The 22,167-nt window shown below is 40.6% G+C and overlaps 1 protein-coding gene across 18 annotated transcripts in view; it reads right to left on the bottom strand.

Annotated features, from left to right (window-relative positions):
• Positions 1–758: 758 nt before the first annotated feature.
• The window catches only part of LOC109884009 (pumilio homolog 2), a 54,644-nt gene continuing 33,235 nt past the window's right edge, over positions 759–22,167 (bottom strand). For all 18 annotated transcript variants that reach the window (XM_020476006.2, XM_031800144.1, XM_031800145.1 and 15 more), the window contains 3 exons: positions 19,279–19,400; positions 17,426–17,618; positions 759–3,383 (listed from right to left, as the gene is read on the bottom strand). In XM_020476006.2, coding sequence (XP_020331595.1) covers positions 3,252–3,383; positions 17,426–17,618; positions 19,279–19,400 — 447 coding nt within the window. In that variant the 3' untranslated portion in view covers positions 759–3,251. The remainder of the gene's footprint in view (positions 3,384–17,425; positions 17,619–19,278; positions 19,401–22,167) is intronic.

Genomic DNA, 22,167 nt, shown 5'->3' with positions numbered 1-22,167 from the left:
GCACCGAACCTTGCTATTGGAAAACCACGTCAGTGTCAGACTGTCGCAGATGCACCTCCCCCAACTTGTCTACATTGGTTGCTTTCGCCTTACCAGTCAAATGAGTGCATCAACAAAATGCCAAATGAAGGAATTTATCATGGAACAAACGTATCACGTCCCCCCGAAACAATTCCAGACACTTGTAGAATCTATGCCAAGGAGCATTGAAGCTGTGGTGGCCCAAAGCCCTATTAAGGGGTTTCCCCCCCATTTTGGGGCGGCAGGGTAGCCTAGTGGTTAGAACGTGGGCCTAGTAACCGAAAGGTTGCAAAATCAAATCTCCGACCTGACAAGGTCAAAATCTGTCATTCTGCCCCTGAACAAGGCAGTTAACCCACTGTTCCTAGGCAGTCATTGAAAATAAGAATTTGTTCTTCACCGACTTGCCTAGTTAATGGTTCAATAAAAAAAATTGCTGTAGTACAGTGATCATGTCACCGTTATAGACACAGGGTGAGTCAGACAACTATTCTTCCTTGTAGATATAGGCTATAAATTAAAATAGTCTGTTCTGGCAAATGTGAACGCTCAGCAACCCGTTAGACTCCTTTAGAAAACAATTGATAATGAAGTAGGCTAACTGGTGACTGACAAACAGCATCTGCTGCTCAAAACAGGTTCATTTCAAAACAACTTCAAGTCCAATTCATGTACTGCAAGTTTGCACAACAACTTCATAAACAAGATATGGAAATGAAAGGCACAGAACGAAGTTATCAAATGTTAGAACGGTTTAATCATACATAGTCACAATTCTGCTTCCCCCCCAAAAAATGAGTATTTTTTCTTCATCTAACATCTGGAAATGTACATAAGGCCACCTGAAAATGTACATGACTTTGACAGTGTGACAAAACTCATATGTTCATATTTATATAATTGACAATATCTTACATTTCTTTCACTTACAAGGTAGTAGCTGTTCCAAAATACAGCCCTCTTCTGTACAAAAATAATTCTGTCATATCCTGTGAAGTTTTCCATGGTAGCAGAGAGGACCAGAAGCAGCCTCATTTTAAGTACAGAGCATTGGTGTTCCTTTAAACTGTCACATGTCAGAAAGACAATAAACAGGAGATGTTATACAGCTCCACATACAAAACAAGGCCAACCTTTTTCATAACAGATTAAAAACAAAAACCAAGTCAGATTGTGAAGCCATAAAAATAGTTTTAAAATAACGATTGATCAAATAAAACTGTATACATTATATTTTAGGGGAAAGGAGTGATGAATATACACACATCAAAATGCACATTTTTGCAATTCCCCCCCCCAAAGTGTAAAAGACATCCCATTTACAGCATCAACGTTTACAAATGTACAACTGTACAGACGAAATAAAAGCATCACTACCAATTTAGCAAGGCCTGTCAAACATCAACTATAATTTTTTTTGTCAACTAATAAACTTACACTTAACTGCACATATACTACATGTATTCTACAATTATTCATATGAAGCAAAAAACAAAAGCCAATACTACTAGTATTACAGATGAGGTGTATAGCTTTTTAGACTACCCAAATCGATTGCATATTCAGACTGCAAAAATTTAAAAAAAAGATGAACAAAATTAAAACCACCTCTATGACTGTCTCACAATCCTATAAACAAGGATCCTTTTCTTAGCTCATCCCCAAATCTATTCTCCACTTCACACACATGGAATGAGCCACTTAAAAATAAACAAGGATCCTTTTCTTAGCTCATCCCCAAATCTATTCTCCACTTCACACACATGGAATGAGCCACTTGAAAATAATAATATAGTCTTCCTACTGCTCTGAACTGCAGGTGGTGAGGGTGCCGTCATTAGGCCAAAGCCCCCTACCCAAAAAAGCAACAATTTAATATTTACTCATACACAAAGATGCTATACATTTTTGCTAAGCTACTTCTATGCAAGAGATGAATATTCAGTACATAAATATACCTTTTCTAGGGCAGTGTTCATCTCAAACTACAAGACCGATAACATGATAACGAAAAATCATTCCAAGTTCTAAAAGCCTGTCACAGCATGCCTATGCTTAACCTGCTCCCACCCCCTCCCCAAAAGCCCCACTACGGTCATTTCATGTAAATATTACAACCAGGTTTAACTTTCACTATACAACCCGACCTCATGCTTTGCTTCTGAAAAAGAATAAACGTCTTACATAGCAGTGTCCGGTGTAGCCCCCAAGTAGCCATTGAGTGGGCGGCAAAACATTTGTTGTTGTTGCTTAAGACAGTATAGGTGGAGTATAGTGGAATCACTGCCTACGGATGAAACAGCGCATGTTTTCATTTCTCAAAGTACACCGTTTAGTAACGATGCCAGTCATCACCTGGAGCCGACTAATCAAATCAAGCCAACTGCAAGCTGTTCACCAACAGCCCGAGACGAAGAGTAGGCGTTACACCCCGGTCTGCGAAAAAACAGAGGCAACAAAATCGAGACAATCACGAGCAGCCAACTGGATGACACCCCCCAAAAATGTAAGTACAGAGCTCTCCAAAGCAAAGTACTTTAGTTGGTCCAATAGAGACCAATGGGTGACTAACTCATTGGCACGAAAGACATAGTAACCGGTGGGAAAGATGGGTTTCATAATCTATCCATACTATGCAGTGCTATAAGTAGAAATGGATCCATCAGCTGCTTTTGCATTGGGATCATTGTGTGGTAGTAGAAATAATTTTGTATATTATATTTAAACACATGGCTTTTAATTAGAACAGCTGATAGTAAGTCTGGGTACAAAAACAAATGGAAAATTGTTTAAAAGGATCACTCAAATTTGGCCTTATAAAGTCACTTGCTGGTGTAATTGTAAGAATTGTACATTTTCAGCAAATGCGGTTCTCCTTTTTTTTCCCCTTACAGAGGGATTTACAAAGTAAAAAAACAAAAATGTACAAGATTATATACCAAAAACCAGCCAGTTATATCTATTACATCATAAACAATAGGGGCGGGTTGTGCTTTACCCGCAAGAGATTGCCTGCAAGACAGTCAGTCAGTCTGTCTGCCTGCCCCCAGATGTCACAGCATTTCTTAGGTGAAGTTGAATAATTTATGGGTAATTCCCCCAAAATGGGGACACAAAGGGTATGTCAAAGGTCAGCTCTGATGGAGCGCCTCTTTATAGAACTAGAAAAAAGGGGGTGGGGGGGCTCCTACTCTGCTCTTTAGTCAAGGGACACGAGAGGGAGGATAGGTCTACATGAGGCCGTTGGTGGGCCCGCCAATAGGCCCCAGGTCAGAGCCACTCTTCATGTAGTACTTCTCCAGCTTGGCCAGGATGTGCTTGCCGTAGGTATATTTGCGCAGGGTGGCGATGTGGGGTCGGATCTGGGGTAGAGAAGAACAAAGATGAAATCATTAACATTTATAGTGGTACTGGCCCTTAAAGAAGTGCTTCTTGTTTTGATTTTAAAGAACTAAGCCACCTGCCTCCCACTTAAACATTGTCCTTGAAGGATTCTAAGAGATTAAAAAAAGTGATTGGACAGCAAAAGTCAATCTCGCCAACAATCCACGTAACAGGACAAAACAGACTGTGGAGACACATTCTTATCAATGGAGTATTGTAATGAAGGATCAATGTACATTTGTACGTGAAATTGTAATGTATTAATGGAGCAAATGTTTTGTGTTACGACTAAACCAACCGATATGGGACTTTTAGGTCTGTTACAGATTTTAGGGAGGAAAAAGTCACCAGTTACTACACACACACACCAATATATATCATTTGTTTGTGGAATATAAAAAACAAACTTATTGTGCTTAAAGAATCAGACACTAAATTGTGTGTGTAAACTTGAGGTTTACACAACTAACACCAAAATACAAAACACTTGTTCAGTTAGACAAATCTAAGAAGGCTATCTATGTCGGTGGTTAAGAATGCATTAGTGTTTGTGCTGAAGCACCACAAGTACACTAATAAACATAGGCTGAAGGAATTAAACTGTCTCAATCTGAAACTGCACAGTTCACAAATCCAAACTTTGCAGTGAAAAGCAGTTCGTAATGTCGCCACTCCATGTCCGTGTCAACATTTGTATTGATTTGACTCAGTGCTTTACAACAGCAAAAGGTTGTGTATACATACAAATATAAACGCAACATGCAACATTTTTTTTTAGTTACAGTTCACAAGGAACTCAGTCAATTTAACTAAACTAGGCTGTAATCTACAGATTTCAACTGACTGAGCCGGGGCGCAGCCATTAGCTGCTGCCTACTATTCCTAGGGTCCAGCAAAATTAAAGCATTACAACTCGGAGTGTGCCCTCATGCCCCTACTCAAGCAATACCACATATCTACAATACAAAATCCATGCATATGTGCATGTAGTGCGTATGTATGCATGTGTGTGTTGTTTCAGTCCCCATTGTTACATAAGGTGCATTCTGATTTTTTGATCTAATTGTACTGCTTGAATCAGTTACTTGATGTGGAATAGAGTTACATGTAGTCATGGCTCTGTGTAGTACCGTTCGCCTCCCATTGTCTGTTCTGGACTTGGGGACTGTGAAGAGACCTCGTGACATGTCTTGTGGGGAATGCATGGGTGTCTCGAGTTGTGTGCCAGTAGTGCAGACAGACAACTCAGTGCATTCAACATGTCAATACCTCACAAATACAAGTAGCGATGAAGTCCACCTCTCCTCCAAATTGAGCCAGGAGAAATTGACATGCATATTATTGTTAGCTCTCTGCATACATGCAAGGGCCAACCGTGCTGCCCTGTTCTGAGACGATTGCAATTTTCCTAAGTCCCTTTTTGTGGCACCTGACCACACGACTGAACAGTCGTCCAGGTGCGACAAACTAGGGCCTGCCATGTTAGTTCTGTTAAGGTAGAGCAGTGCTTGTATCCATTGTATTCGGTGCATGTGACAAAATTTGATTCGTATCTGGTCAAACATTTTTTTTCTTCTACTAAAGTTGACTAAGGGTTGGCAACAGGCTGATTGGTTGGCTCGTTGAGCCAGTAAAGGGGACTTTACTATTCTTAGGTAGCGGAATGCCTTTTGCTTCCCTCCAGGCCTGGGATCACATACTTTCTAGTAGGCTTAAATTTAAAATATGGCAAATAGGAGCGGCAATATCGTCCACCATTATCCTCAATCATTTTCCATATAAGTTGTCATGGGTGGGCATAGGCCAGCCCACTGGGGAGACAGGCATAGGCAATCAGAATGAGTTCTTCCCCACAAAAGGGCTTTAATACAGACAGAAATACTCAGTTTAAATCAGCTGGCAGGTCTGAGGATCCCCCAGGTGAAGAAGCCGGACGTCGAGGTCCTGGGCTGGCGAGGTTACAAGTGGTCTGCGGTTACGAGGCTGGTTAAATTATCTGGAAACAACTCTGGTGGACATTCCTGCAGTCAAGCTTGCCAATTGCACGCTCGCTTCAAAACATTGTGGCATTGCATCATATGACGACAACTGCACATTTAGAGTGGCCTTTTGTCCCCAGTACAAGGTACACCTGTGTAGAGATCATGCTGTTGAACTTTTGGGACTGGGGGGCAGTATTGAGTAGCTTGAATAAAAAGGTTCCCAGAGTAAACTACCTGCTACTCAGGTCCAAAAGCTAGAATATGCATATAATTAGTACATTTGGATAGAAAACACTCAAGTTCCTAAAACTGTTTGATGTCTGTGAGTATAACAGAACTCATATGACAGGCAAAAACCTGAGAAATGACTTTTTCAAGTCATTGCCTATCGAATATACAGTGTCTATGGGGTCATATTGCACTTCCTAAGGCTTCTACTAGATGTCAACAGTCTTTTGAACCTTGTTTCAGGCTTCTACTATGAAGGGGGAGCGAATAAGAGCTGCTTGACTAAGGGGTCTGGCAGAATGCCATGAGCTGATCATGCGTGCGCCTGTGAGAGGTAGCTGCGGTCCATTGCATTTCTAAAGACAATGGAATTCTCCGGTTGGAACATTATTGAAGATTTATGATAAAAACATCCTAAAGATTGATTCTATACATCGTTTGACATGTTTCTACGAACTGTAATATAACTTTTTTGACATTTCGTCTGAACAAGTGATCGTGCATTATGCATTTGGTTTACTGGGCTAAACGTGAACAAAAAGGGAGGTATTTGGACATAAATGGACTTTATCAAACAAAAAACAAACATTTGTGGAACTGGGATTTCTGGGAGTGCATTCCGATCAAGAGCAAAGGTAAGTGAATATTTACAACGCTATTTCTGACACCTCTCCTTCTTTGGAAAATGGCTCGATGTTTCTCTATGACTAGCACTGACCAAACATAATCGTAAGGTGTGCTTTCACCGTAAAGCCTTTTTGAAATCTGACACAGCGGTTGCATTAAGGAGAAGTTTATCTATATTTCCATGCATAACACTTGTATCTTTTATCAATGTTTATTATGAGTATTTATGTTATTTGATGTGGCTCTCTGCACTTTCACCGGATGTTTGTTTGAGACAATGCATTTCTGATCATAACATACCAATTTCAAATGAGGTTTTTGGACAAAGATTAACTTCATCGAACAAAACACATTAATTGTGTAACATGAAGTCCTGTGAGTGCCATCTGATGAAGATCAAAGGTTAGTGATTAAGTTAATCTCTATTTCTGATTTTTGTGAGCCCTCTCCTTGGCTGGAAAATGGCTGTATGGTTTTCTGTGACTAGGTGCTGACCTAAATCGTTTGGTGTGCTTTCGCAGTAAAGCCTATTTGAAAATCAGACACTGTGGCTGGATTTACAAGAAGTGTATCTTTAAAATGGTGTATAATACTTGAGGAATTGTAATTATGAGATTTGTTGTTTGAAATTGGCGCCATGCAATTTCACTGGCTTTTGGCGAGGTGGGACGCTACCGTCCCACATATCCCAGAGAGGTTTTAATCAGCTTCTTGATATGACACCTGTCAGGTGGGTGGATTATCTTGACAAAAGAGAAATGCTCACTAAAAGAGATGTGTAAATTTTGTGCACAATTTTAGAGAAAGAAGCTTTTTATGCCAACGGAAAATTGATGGGATCCAATATTTCAGCTCATGAAACATGGGAGCCACACTTTACACATTGCGTTTATACACCAGCCCAGGACCTCCCCATCGGGCTTATTCACCTGCGGGATCGTCTGAGACCAGCCACCCAGACAGCTGATGAAACTGGGTTTGCACAACTGAAGAATATTTGACCGTTTGCATGGACAGTCTCAGGGAAGCTGATCGGTGTGCTAGTCGTCCTCACCAGGGTCTTGGCCTGACTGCAGTTCGGTGTCTTAACAGACTTCAGTGGGAAAATGCTCAACTTCGACAGCCACTGGAGAAGTGTGCTCGTCACGTCTGAATCTTGGTTTCAAATGTACAGGCAAAGCGGTTTGTTGACGTCAACGTGGTGAACAGAGTGCCCCATGGTGGCGGTGTGGTTATGTTATGGGCAGGCATAAATTGTGGACAACGAAAACAATTGCATTTTATGAATGGCAATTTGAATGCACAGAGATACCGTGATAAATCCTGAAGCCCATTGTCGTGCCATTCATCCGCCTCCATCTAATAATGCACAGCCCCATGTCGCAAGGGATCTCTCTGTACACAATTCCTGGAAGCTGAAAATGCCAGTTCTTTTTGTAATAATTTTTTAAATCCAAAACATAAAATATATACTTGCAGTGAAGCCACTCAACTGCACCACTCATCCAACAGCTGCACCACTCATCCAACAACTGCACCACTCATCCAACAACTGCACCACTCATCCAACAACTGCACCACTCATCCAACAGACTCCCATTCAGAGCGACAAAGTAGTATGCAGGGTGAATGCCCTGCTCAAGGGCATGTTGAGGCCAAAAACAGGGACACTCCAAGACCCCCCCCCCCCCCCCCCACAGTTCCCCAATAGCTGCCCCTCAAACATCTGTGACCCCTCCCACGCAATTAAAAAATAACATTAATTCCATTAACCTCTTGAGTGTAGGGGGCAGTATTTTGATGTTTGGTTGAAAAACGTACCAAAATGAAACTGCCTATTTCTCAGGCCCAGAATATGCATATAATTGTCAGGATAGAAAACACTAAAGTCTCCAAAACTGTCAAAATATTGTCTGAGAGTATAACAGAACTGATATTGCAGGCGAAAACCTGAGGAAAATCCAAAGAGGAAGTGCCTTCTATTTTGAAAGTTCCCTGTTCCATTGCATGCCTTCCTTCCATTTAAAGAGATATCAACCAGATTCCTTTTCCTATGGCTTCCACATGGTCTGAACAGTCTGAAAAATGAGCGAGAAATATCACATCGCATCAGTGGATGGCTGGGTGCCAGCAGCGTTTTGCATGCGCGAGCAGCTTGGAGGAGAAATTTTCTCTCGCTCTCCTATTGAAAATGCTACTGTCCGGTTGAAATATTATAGATTATTTATTGTAAAAACAACCTGAGGATTGATTCTAAAAAAACGTTTGACATGTTTTACTACGAACTTTACGGATACTATTTGGAATTTGTCTGCCCCGTGGTGACCGCTCGAGCCTGTGGTTTTCTGAACATTACGCGCCAACCAAATAGAAGTATTGGTATTTTCAACTGTATATGTCTAGCACTATCTGTGTGTGTGTGTATTTGCATGAGTATAAGCACCCGAACGGCATCGGCCTCAGGCAAACCTGCATTAGCAGTAAAAAATAAATCAATAAAAAAAAAAAAAACTTCAGTGCCATTCAAACTGACTTTTTATACTTTTATCTTGACCATCAGTCTATCTCCCGCCCAGCAACTCCAATCCCACATCCCAACCCTCAGCCCATCCCACCTATCGCTGATGCCCACCCTCTTCGGATTTATACGCAACATATAACTTTCAACTATGCTGTGATGTTTAACGTACAATTTCGATCCATCGAATAGAATCCACAGATTGAGTTGAAGATAAATATTTTTACTACGAGTATTAGTATGACTGACCCGGTCTCTCCAGATCTCCTAACAGTATTATTTCTAGGGTCAATTTTTGATACATGTTATGCATTTTCAGCCTTTCCTGAACCTGAGAACAGAAACAGGCTACCTGAAGGCAATACCAAAATAAAATGGTCTATTGATTCTGTATCCTCACAAAATCTGCAGAGCTTCAATGATTGTATGCCCCAAATATTAAGCATTTTGTTTGTGGCAAGAATTCTATATAATACTTTTAGCTGAAAAGCACAAATTCTTGAATTGTGCATCGTTTTATATATCAGCTCATACACCGGATGCCATGGAATAGGTACATCAAAAAAATCTCTTCCCAACCATTTTGCAATCTGTGTGGCACAGTTGTCAACATCCTGGTCCTCAAATGAAACTGTTAAACTTTCTATTTATGCAATTTTTTATTCCTCCACAAGTTTTGATCCTTTATATTGAGCAGACAGACCAGTTCCCTACCTCCTCCCGCTGCCTCCTCCATTTTTGGGGTAATGCTGTAATCAACTGGTTGTGCTCTTGGATTGACCAGACCTTTCAGTACAATTCTGATAAATTATATTGCAATGTTGTGGTTAACAAAATACCATTTTCAAAACATCTTTCCCATAATTACAGGTATTTTATCAACCAGCACATTTGAGATATGCCATAATATTTGTTGTAATTACATGTTCTTTTCAGGGAGATGAAATTGAAAATTTGAGCCAGCTCTGCAATCCTTGTTTGAAAAAAAGTATCCTTTTCAGTAATTGTAAATGAGACATGGCAATCTGCAAAGGATGAGCTTTTAGTAATCTACTTGAGAACCATTTAAGGATCAAGTAAAACTTTTGAATAAGTGAAGCTTTTAGAGAGGTCTCAACCCACCCAATTCATATAAATGTTATAGACAGGCACGCTTTATTTGGTCTAGTTTAGCGTCCCAGATAAAACGACATTTTTTGCTCATATGATTTGAAAAAAAGAAATCACATCAGGAGTAGGCAATGCCATCACTGAGCAAACGGAGATATGACTAAGGAGTTATTCAGGGATTTTTTTTCCATAAGTAGACAGGCATTTCCCTCTCCTTGGTTGCAGGATCTTGTCAATTTTTTTTTTTTTTTACAAATGTTCTATTAAAAATTCATTGTGGAGAGCTTATTTATATCTTTTGTGATATGAATACCAAGTATGTCTACTTCAACGTCAGCCCATTTTATAGGTAAACTGCAGGGTAATGTTAAAGTGGTATTAGATAAAGATCCAATACATAATATGGTATACTTATCATAATTAGGTTTTAGTCCAGAGGCCAGAAACATTATCTAGATCTTCAATGAGACATTGCAGGGATCTAGCTTGTGGACTTAATATGAAACTTGAGTCATCGGGATATACAGACACCTTTGTTTTTCTGCCTTGGATTTCTAATCTAATGTTATTGGATCTCATTTTAATAGCTAGCATTTTGATGACCATAACAAATAGATAGTGACAGCGGACACCCTTGTTGAACTCCTCTTGACAATTCAAAACTCAGAAGTAGCCATTTACTATTTTACACCTGGGGTAGCTATGCATTACTTTTACCCATTTTATAAGAGAGAATCACCGAAATTGAAAAAAATCCAGGCATTTATAAATAAAATCCAGTGTTACTTTATCAAATGCCCTTTCGAAATACACCAAATATCATTTCTGGCTTCTTAGATGTTTCATGATGTTCTATTATTGCTAGTATTTGTAGTACATTATCTCCAATGTATCGTCCATGTAAGAACAACCTGTGATCAGGATGAACAATACCTGGTAAAACCAGGTAAGTGCAATGCATTTTGCTAGTATTTTTGCATCACAACATTGACGTGTAAGGGGCCTCCAGTTTCTTAGATAGCAAGTATAAAGATCCTGTCTATCTGGGTCTTGTTTTAATAGTGAAATCAGACCTTCCTGCTGAGTACCTGGCAGACGACCATTTCTATAGGAGTAGTTAAAACAATCTAACAATGGAGCTTTTAGTACATCAAAAGGCTATCAAGCCCAGGGGTTTTTCCAGACTGAAAGGATTTAATAGCCTCAAAAAGTTCTAATTTGGCCGTCGCACTGATCTCTGTATATTTGTTAATATTTTGTATTGTTTGGAAAGAATTCCTTACCGTAATCAATGAGAGAGGATGAGAATTCCTTAGCATTCAGTGGGAGAGGATGAGACGGAAAAGAACATCTGCTTAAAATATTTAGCTTCCTCCTTTAAAATATAATTCGTAGAATCATAAATGATTCCGTCTTCAGTAATGAGTTTCTGCAAATTATTTGCGTTAGCGTTCCTGTGTTGCAGACTCAGGAAGAATGGAGTGTATTTTTCTCCATATTCCATCCAGCTTGCTTTATTTTTGTAATAGATTACATTCGATCGGTCTTCAATATGTCCCCCAAGTGCTTTTGTATCTACCTGTACTATTAGTTTATGTATTTCCCTTGTTAGTCCGGTCTGTCTCTTTAGCCAGAAACAGCCTTATTATTGATGAATATTGAATGACCTCTGGGATACCTTTAAAATGTACCTTCAAACAATAAGGGGATTTGCTGAATCTATATTATACTAGAAAAATTAAGTTAAATTATTTTCTTATTTTTAACTAAGTTGTCCTCCAGTAAACTTTGAATACATTTCCAATATCCCTGTCCACGTGGAAATTCTATAGGAGTTACGTGAAGGCCAATTAGATGATCCGATCGCACTTTAACCTCTGATGCAAGAGTGAGAGACAAGAAAGTAGTCAAAACAACTAGCTTGATTAAGTCTCCATGTATAGCTCACTAGGTCAGGGTTTTTCTAGTATCCAAATATCCACTATTTCTAAATGTGTCCATAATATATGTTTATTTCCTTAAGGGCAGTGTATGACAGCTTGTAGATTGATTTATTTTAGTCCATTGGAGGTACTTAACAATTAGTCTCCCACCATAATGATTTGTTCCTTTGTTGCCTGTAAGTTATAAAAAAACAATTGGTATGGATCATCCTGATTTGGACCATATAGATGGGCCAAATATTTTGGTCCACTTTCATATTCAAAAAGATCCACCTTCCTCACAAATCATTCAGATCAACATTTTTGTTCATTAATAATCACACCTTTTGAGTTCTTTTGTCCATGACAATCATTTCACCACCCCATTCCCTTTTCCATGCAACTTCATCTAAGGGTATAGAGTGAGTTTCCTGTAAACAGTATATGTTATATTCCTTTTAGCCATAAAAAAAAAATCTGCTAAACCATTACAATTATAACAGGCTATACTTATTTCACCCCTTACCATAACTAGATACTATTCTCAGTGTAAATTGACCATAATTAGTGCTTGTAAAAATACTGCCATCAGAGGTATTGACGGTCAGCTTTCAAATGTCTGATATTTAGAATTCAAGATATAGAATCTAGCAATATTTGTTTTCTCTAGCGTGTGAGCCAATGCCACAGATGTTCGAACATTTAGATAAGATATTATGTGTGTAGTAAATCTGAGTAGGTTGAGTGTATGACATTGGATGTGATTTAGTGTGTGTACGATGTCTGTATAAGAGTAAGACTAATGTGTGATGTCCAAATAAATAACCCTGCCAATTTGCATGGTTGAGTGGCTGTGTGTAACATGTAGTGCGTATAGCCTTAATATTCATGATGATAATTGTAATCCATATCACCATAGTTGCATCACAATTGCCTTTATCATCATCACCATCATCGAAAAACACATCCCAGCATTTCCATAGCAATTGACGTTTCACATGATCATGAATGAGACCTTGCATTACTATAGAGACAGCTTCACTACAATACAAACGTATCCCGTACAATGTTATTATTCCCCAATGTCCCTATTCGGATATCTTCCCCCTTGCTTGTTGTAAACAAACATGTAGACGGACATGAACCAACAAGAAACATTCAATTACAGAACAGTTCGACTAGAGGGCGAGAAGACGAGCGAGCGAGATCAAGTATGTATGTGTAAGTCAGTATGTGTAAGCGAGCACGTGTGTTCATATCCACTTCATAGTGTTCAGATATTTTTAGTTCCCATACTTTCTTTTTTTCGTAACCTGAAGTCCCTGTAGAATTTAGTACAGCCATGGTGTTATGGAGCTGTCGATCTATAAAAAAAGAGTTTATCCACAATGAGAAAGGCACGCGTACCCCTCACCCTCTTGCCTCTGTACAGGATACAGCCTCTTATGATGTTCGTTCATCTCGTGGAAATTGGTAATGGAGACTGAATTTGGTCCATTTAAGCTCCCTTCCCCTGTTTTTGATCAGCTCCTTTTGTTGGTATTGTTCAAATTTTGAGATGATCGGTCGGGGACCCTTGGTCTTGTTAAGTCTCTAGAGGAAGTTTCAGGGCGGATGCATGAATTCTCTGATCGCGCCCTCTGGATTATTGGATGCGTCCTCAGGAATCCCAGAAAATATGAGACTTTCACGCATGCTACGACTTTGTATGTCTAGTAGCAACTCCCTCATCACCCTGTTTTCCGTGAGGAGACAATCCATTTTGGAATCGTGAATTTTTTACCTCGGCTGCGAGTGCCTTGTTCCCTCCTTGGCGCATGAGAATTTCACTCGAGTTTAGCAAAACTCCCCCCTGCTACCTCCTCACACAACTTTCAGGGTTGCATGGATTCCAGCAAGAGCACTAGCCTCTATTTCAACGGTAAGTAAATGGTCTGTCGATTCATCTCTTTTTTTGTTGGATTCTTTTGCAAGGTAGCCGGATCTTTCAATGATGGAGTAGGTTGTTCCTCCAGAGCGTAAAGCTGTTGATACTCATCGATTTCCCTCAGGATGTCCTTAGTATCCAGGTTGGCTCTTTACTGCAACCAGTTGTTTTTCAAAAGGTAACGCGTCTTTCCCACGATGACAACCGGTGTCTTTGTAGAACAGCCACCTAGCACTGTTTGGTTAGCGGTGTTTCCTAGCTGTTAAAAGCTAACATCACGTAAATCCACACAAAGTTTGGTATTCGTATTTAATGCATAGCGGTTTGTTTTAAATCAAAAATAATAAACCAAGTGTTCTCCAGCATACAGTGTTCAGCTGTGCACTCTGATGACATGTCCCAGTTCTTCCATGGCCTGCATACTCAGACGTCTAATATTGAGCTTGCTTGGGATGCTCTTGATCGACATGTACGACAAAGTGTTCCAGTTCCCGCCAACATCCAGCAACTTCGCACAGCCATTGAAGAGTGGGATAACATTCCACAGGCCACAATCAACAGCCTGAACAATTCTATGCATAGGAGAGGTCATGCTGCATGAGGCAAATGGTCACATCAGATATTGACTGGTTCTGATCTACGCCCCTTCCATTTTTTAAAGGTACACTATAAAAGACAAAAGTATGTGGATACCCCTTAAATTAGCGTATTCTGCCATTTCAGCCACAGGCAGACAGCCATGTTCTCTCCATAGACGAACATTGGCCTTACTGAAGAGCACAGTCAAATTTCAACACGTCACCTTCATAGGATGGCACCTTTCCAACAAGTCAGTTTGTAAAATTTCTTCCCTGATCAACTAAGTACTGTTATTATGAAGTTAAAACGTCTAGGAGCAACAGTTCAGCCGCGAAGTGGTATGCCACACAAGCTCACAGAACGGGACCGTCTGTCCTTGGTTACAACACTCCAAACTACCTCTGGAAGCAATGTCAGCACAACAACGGGTTTGTTAGGCGCTTCATGAAATGGGGTTCCATTGCCGAACACAAGCCTAAAATCACCACGTGCAATGACAAGCGGCAGCTGGAGTTGGATAAAGAACATGGACATTGAACTCTGGAAACGCGTTCTCTGGAGTAATGAATCACACTTCACCATCTGCCAGTCCGACAGACATCTGGGTTTGGCGGATGCCAGGAGAACGCTACCTGTCCGAATGCATAGTGCCAACTGTAAAGTTTGGTGGATGAAGAATAATGGCTTGGGGCTGTTTTTCATGGTACGGGCTAAGCCCCTTAGTTCCAGTGAAGGAAAATCTTAGCGTGACAGCATACAATAAATGACATTCTAGACAATTCTGTGCTTCCATCGTTGTGGCAACAGTTTGGGGAAGTGTTTTTGAGATTAGTGTCAAAGAACTTGTCTGGCCTGCACAGAGCTTTTGACCTCAACCCCACACCTTTGGGATGAATTCGAATGCGAGCCAGGCGTAATCGCCCAATATCAGTCCCGAACTCATTAATGCTTGTGGCTGAATGGAAGCAAGTCCCCACAGCAACGTTCCAACATCTAGTGGAAAGCTGTCCTAGAAGAGTGGAGGCTGTTACAGCAGCAAGGGGGGGGGGGGGGGGGCCGCAACTCCATATTAATGTCTATGATTTTGGAATTAAATGTTCGACGAGCAGGTGTCCACATACTTTGTCATGTAGTGTATCTGTGACCAGATGTACAGTTGAAGTCAGAAGTTTACATGCACCTTAGCCAAATACATTTAAACTCAGTTTCATAATTCCTGACAATTAATCCTAGTAAAGATTTCCCAGTCTTGGGTCAGTATCACCACTATTAAGATTTATTTAGGCTTTTATTTTTTTCATAACATTCCCAGTGGGTAAAAAGTTTACATGCACTCAATTAGTATTTGGTAGCATTGTCATTAAATTTATTAACTTGGGGCAAACGTTTCTGGTAGCCTTTCACAAGCTTCCAATGATAATTTGGGTGAATTTTGGCCCATTCCTCCTGACAGAGCTGGTGTAACTGAGTCAGGTATTTAGGCCTCCTTGCTCGCACACACCTTTTCAGTTCTGTCCACAAATCTTCTCTGGGATTGAGGTCAGGGATTTGTGATGGCCACTCCAATACCTTGACTTTGTTGTCCTTAAGACATTTTGCCACAACTTTGGAAGTATGCTTGGGGTCATTGTACATTTGGAAGACCCATTTGCAACCAAGCTTAAACTTTTGACTGATGTCTGGAGATGTTGCTTCAATATATCCACAATCTTCCTGCCTCATGATGCCATCATCTATTTTGTGAAGTACACCAGCCCCTCCTGCAGCAAAGCACCCCCACAACATGCTGCCACCCCCGTGCTTCACAGTTGGGATGGTGTTCTTCAGCTCGCAAGCCTCCCCATTTTTCCTCCAAACATAACGATGGTCATTATGGCCAAACAGCTCTATTTCTGTTTCATCAGACCATAGGACATCTCTCCAAAAAGTATCTTTGTCCCCATGTGCAGTTGCAAACAGTAGTCTGGCTTTTTGTGGTGGTTTTGGAGCAGTGACTTCTTCCTTGTTGAGCGGCCTCAGGTTATGTCCATATAGGACTTAGATATAGATGCTTTTGTACCCGTTTCCTCCAGCATCTTCACAAGGTCCTTTGTTGTTGTTCTGGGATTGATTTCCACTTTTCGCACTAAAGTATGTTCATCTCAAGGAGACAGAACGTGTCTCCTTCCAGAGCAGCATGATGGCTGTGTGGTCCCATGGTGTTTATACTTGCATACTAATGTTTGTACAGATGAACGTGGTACCTTCAGGCATTTGGAAATTGGTCCCAAGAATGAACCAGACTTGGAGGTCTAAAAGAAATTCTGAGGTCTTGGTTGATTTCTTTTGATTTCCCCAAGATGTCAGACAAAGAGGCACTGAGTTTGAAGGTAGGCATTGAAATGCATCCACAGGTACACTGCCAATTGACATCAATTGGCTTTAGAAGCTTCTGATAGGCTATGACATTTTCTGGAATTTTCCAAGCTGTTTAAAGGCACAGTCAACTTAGTGTATGTAAACTTCTAACCCACTGGAATTGTGATACAGTGAATTATAAGTTAAATAATCCGTAAACAATTGTTGGAAAAATCATTTGTGTCATGCAAAGTAATGTCCTCACCGAGTTGCCAAAACTATAGTTTGTTAACAAGAAATTTGTGGAGTGGTTGAAAAACGAGTTTTAATAACGCCAACCTAAGTGTATGCAATCTTCCTACTGTACATCTCTATTCCCAGTCATGTGAAATCCATAGATTAAGGCCTAATGAATTTACTTCAATTGACTGGTTTCCTTATATGAACTGTAACTCAGTAAAATCATTGCATGTTGGGTTTATTTGTGTTCAGTGTAAAATACTTTTCACACCACATGGAAAGGAGACTGCCATGGGTAACAATTAGAATTTGGATAACTAGAAATACTGTACCAAAAGTACCACCAACCTTTGGCTTTATGGCAATACATGAACCTGGCCTAAATTAAACTGATCTGAATTAACAAACAATGGGAAACGTGGGGTGTACTCACAAGGAACCAAACAGGCCGAAACAGGGAGGGACTAACCTGAACTTCTCCAATGAGAAATAGCTGTTAATGTAGCAAAATGTTTACAGTGAAATCACTAGATGGTATATGTCAACCCACCTTGTGCATGATGATTTTGCGCTGGGCGGGCTCGGCCATGTCGATCATCCTCTGCACCACGTAGTTGGCGTACTGATCCTTCATCATTGTGTAGAGGGCGCTGTGCGGGCCGTCCTTCTGGCAGCACACCTCGTCAATCAGCAGGGCCCGCTCGGCACGGGATGAGTGGATCACACACTTCTCTACCACGTTACTTAGGGAGAGACGTGGGCTCAGTTAAAAACAAACTATACGGGGTGGTGTCCTGAACACAAAGTCAGCCTAGTCCTTAATTAAAAAGCTAAAGGCTGGAACGTGACTATTTTCAGGAAACTAGGTGTATGTCGCACATCACTACTTCACAGGAAAGCCATTTGAACCATTCCAAAAAAATAAAAATGGATTTGTTGGCCGAAATGCCTTCTGGAACGTGAACTTTCATGTGCCTTAATAACAAACGTGTATGCCATCTGTAAATATGAATAAAAATGTTAAATTACGATCCTAGTTGGTTTAGCCACGGAAAAAGCAAGCAACCTTCCCGCTAGCCATGATTGGTTGAGATGAGTGTATACCGACCCATGCAGTCAGAGCCGGCCCTAGCCTTTTGGGGGGCGCTAAGCAAAATTTTGGCCGACATCATTCAAGAAGAAGATAGAAATGAAAATTCCCATGAAACTGATTGGGATCAAATAGTCAGCATGCAGTTGCAACATGGACGCTGCACCTGTTAAATGTGAAGAATTATCATTCATGATTGACAGTATATCATTTTTTATAAAGGTAGGCCTAATTTGGTGTTTGAGGATTTAAAAAATAGAACAATGTATTTGAGCCATGTGTAGGAATAGGCAGTTATTATATTTTGGTGATACATTGCAGGTAATGTGTATTATAAAATTACATAGTTCAATAGTTAACATTTTTGGTAACAACTTTAATTGAAAAATTAAACATTTTAAATAAAAATGCAGTTCTGTCCTTAAAAATATAGCATCACTGATTGTGTTGCTCAGAAAAAGCTAAATACAAAAGCAAGAAAGATGCACATTTGGGCACGTGACTGGTACTGGAAAAGAGGACAATATGGATTAACGATTTTGCAGAAAGAGTTTGAGGTAAGAACAGGTTTAAATGCGACTTGTAACCTAGCCCATCTTTTTTTTGTGAGTGAGAGATTAACTTAAGGTAGGATGAACTTCAATGTTCCATGGGAAAAATTGTCTTAGACACAGTACTGCTGTACACAAAAGACAATCAACATAACACATTGCATATTCCCTTATTCTGTCAGTGGCGTACGAACAGGGCACAGCTTTACTTATTGCTGTTTAGGTTATACCTATTCGGCTAACATGTGGGGACCTTATAGCATCGGCCAGAATCTTTATATTAGTTCTGAGTAGCTGATTGGCTGACGGTGAGCCATGCTCGCATCTGCTCTGAGCACTGCTCACACTTGGCAATAATGGCCGAATATATTCAATGTTTGAAAATCATCAGGACGCCCGGATCCTGCCATCAACCGCAAAATCGGGTAAGTGCTACACTTTATGGGTTGTGTCTAAGTTTTACGTCGGGTTTGCTCTGATTCTAAAAAAATGCGGAAGCCCGTAGATCAGACAAAAAATAATAATTGTAATGGCTTAACTCAATGGAGCATCTCCATTGAAAGTCCGGGGAAAATCTTCATTGGAAAACCGCCCATGAAAGTAATTTGTCTCACTCAGTGGAGGCTAGGGTCACTTTAAAATTGGAGGTGGGCCTCATTGGAATGGTATAACTGGAAAGCACGTCTTCACATGTCTCACTCTCACCAGCTATAAAAAATTAATTAAAAAAAATAAAAAAGGGGTGGATTTGTGTTGCCATACCTCGCAAATTTGTGCTGGCTCAGGAGAAGCACCTTCCCACGGACCTCTGCCACGATCTTGCTCTTGTCTTCGGGTCTGCCGTGCTCTAGGACGTGCTGGATGACATAGTTGCCGTACTGATCCTGCAGGGGGCGATGGAAGCAAAAGACAGTGTGGGATCACATTTCCCTTTCACACCAAAAGGAAAAATAGTAAGTTTCACCATCTTTTAATATCATTTAGATAACACTCACTACAGATTCAATAATGTTCAGATAGTCGTGAGATTTTCCTTTGACACAGACATCTATAAATGACACCCCATAGTAGCAATAGCCCTAATTATGTAGTGGCCAAGGCACCTAAGCCGAGAGCTCCTGTAAATATGTGACCCGTCTCAGGAAGCTGGGCCTGTCGCATGTCATTACTTCACAGGATAGGCATTAGATTATGTTTTATACTTATCAAAATGCATGTGAACCCTCATGTGCCTTAATAACAAACTTGTATTCCATCCATAAATACGAATATTTTCTTTAACTACAAGCCAAGTTGGTTTAGCCATGGAAAAATACAAAAACCTTCCCACTAGCTAGGATTGGCTGAGATAAAGAAGATGAATTTGGATAGGTCTGCCATATAGCCTGCTTCTGTCTATAACGTGAGCTGCTCAGCATGTGTTGACAGTCCTTTCTATTGCAGGGTTTTTGAAAGATATAACGTTAGCCATCGAGAACAGCAAAAATGTTGCTACTTTTCTCAACATTGATGGCCTGAACTTAGCAGGCGCCATCAACAGATCAGTTGGAAGTTGTGAGGGGCTATTTATCGCGCGCACACACACACACCGCAGTCGGTGTGAACCGGAGTGATTTGACAATGCTGGCCAAACAAGATGTAGCTACAACCGTCGACAATAAAACGTGAATCCGACCATCACCCCTGGTGAGACAAAACAGCAACGCGCCAGTGAAGAGTACTTTTTGCCAGTCCCGTCTGGACCAGCGATGGTGGGTTTGTGCCCATAGGCAACGTTGTTGCCGGTGACGTCTGGTGAGGACCTGCCATACAACAGGCCTACAAGCCTTCAGTCCAGCCTCAGCCTATTGCGGACAGTCTGAGCACCGATGGAGGGATTGTGCGTTCCTGGTGTAACTCGGGCAGTTGTTGCCATCCTGTACCTGTCCCGCAGGTGTAACGTTCGGATTTACCGATCCTGTGCAGGTGTTACACGTGCTCTACCACTGCGAGGACAATCAGCTGTCCATCCTATCTCCCTGTAGCTCTGTCTTAGGCGTCTCACAGTACAGATATTGCAATTTATTACCCTTGCCACATCTGCAGTCCTCATGCCTCCTTGAAGCATGCCTAAGGCACGTTCATGCAGATGAGCAGGGACCCTGGGCATCTTTCTTTTGGTGTTTTTCAGAGTCAGTAGAAATTAAAATTCAGGAGACTAAAGAGGCCTAACAGTCACCTTAATTGCCTACCTGCTGTAAGCTGTTAGTGTCTTAACTTCTTATGGCTGGGGGGCAGTATTGAGTAGCTTGGATGAAAAGCATGCCCAGAGTAAACTGTCTGCTACTCAGATTTGTTTGAATGATGTCTGTGAGTATAACAGAACTCATATGGCAGGCAAAAACCTGAGAAAAAAAATCCAACCAGGAAGTGGGAAATCTGAGGTTTATAGGTTTTTACCTATCCAATATACAGTGTCTATGGGGTCAAATTGCACTTCCTACGGCTTCCACTAGATGTCAACAGTCTTTAAAGCTTTGTTTGAGGCTTCTACTGTGAAGGAGGGGGGAATGAGAGCTGATTGAGTCAGGGGTCTGGCAGAGTACCATGATCTGATCACACGCGCTCACGTGAGTTAGCTGCCTTCCATCGCATTTCTACAGACAAAGGAATTCTCCGTTTAGAACATTATTGAAGATTTATGTTAACATCCTAAAGATTGATTCTACACATCGTTTGACATGTTTCTACGAACTGTAATATTACTTTTGTCTGAACTTTCGCCTGGACTTGCCCGCACCTCGCGAGTTTGGATTTTCTTTTACCAAAAAAGGAGGTTTTTGGACATAAATTATGGACTTTATCAAACATTTGTGGAACTGGGATTCCTGGGAGTGCATCCTGATGAATATCAAAGGTAAGTGAATATATAATAATACTATGTTGACTCCACAACATGGCAGGTATCTGTTTGGGTTGTTTTGTCTGAGCGCTGTACTCAGATTATTGCATGGTGTGCTTTTTCAGTGAAGTTTTTTTGAAATCTGACACAGCGGTTGCATTAAGGAGAAGTGGATCTAAAATTCCATGCATAACAGTTGTATCTTTTATCAATGTTTATTATGAGTAGTTCTGTAAATTGATGTGGCCCTGAAAAAAAAAAAAAAAAAAAAAATCACTGGATGTTTTGTAACTACTGAACATAACGCACCAATATAAACTGAGATTTTTGGATATAAATATGAACTTTATTTAAACATACATGTATTGTTTAACATGAACATGAAGTCCTATGAGTGTCATCTGATGAAGATCAAATGTTAGTGATGAATTTTTTCCATTTCTGCTTTTTGCGACTCCTCTTTGGCTGGGAAAATGGCTGTGTTTTACTGTGACTAGGCGGTGACCTAACAATCGTTTGGTGTGCTTTCGCTGTAAAGCCTTTTTGAAAATCGGACACTGTGGTGGGATTAACTAGTTGATCTTTAAAATGGTGTAAAATACTTGTATGTTTGAGGAATTTTAATTATGAGATTTGTTTGAATTTGGCACCCTGCACTTTCACTGGCTGTTGTCAAATCGATCCCGTTAACGGGGGCGGCAAGGTAGCCTAGTGGTTAGAGTGTTGGATTAGTAACCGAAAGGTTGCAAGTTCGAATCCCCGAGCTGACA

Source organism: Oncorhynchus kisutch, linkage group LG21, assembly GCF_002021735.2.
Source record: "Oncorhynchus kisutch isolate 150728-3 linkage group LG21, Okis_V2, whole genome shotgun sequence".
NCBI classification, from domain to species: Eukaryota; Metazoa; Chordata; class Actinopteri; order Salmoniformes; family Salmonidae; genus Oncorhynchus; species Oncorhynchus kisutch.
Note: the sequence above shows the minus strand (reverse complement) of the source record. Positions and strands in the feature narration are given on the sequence as shown.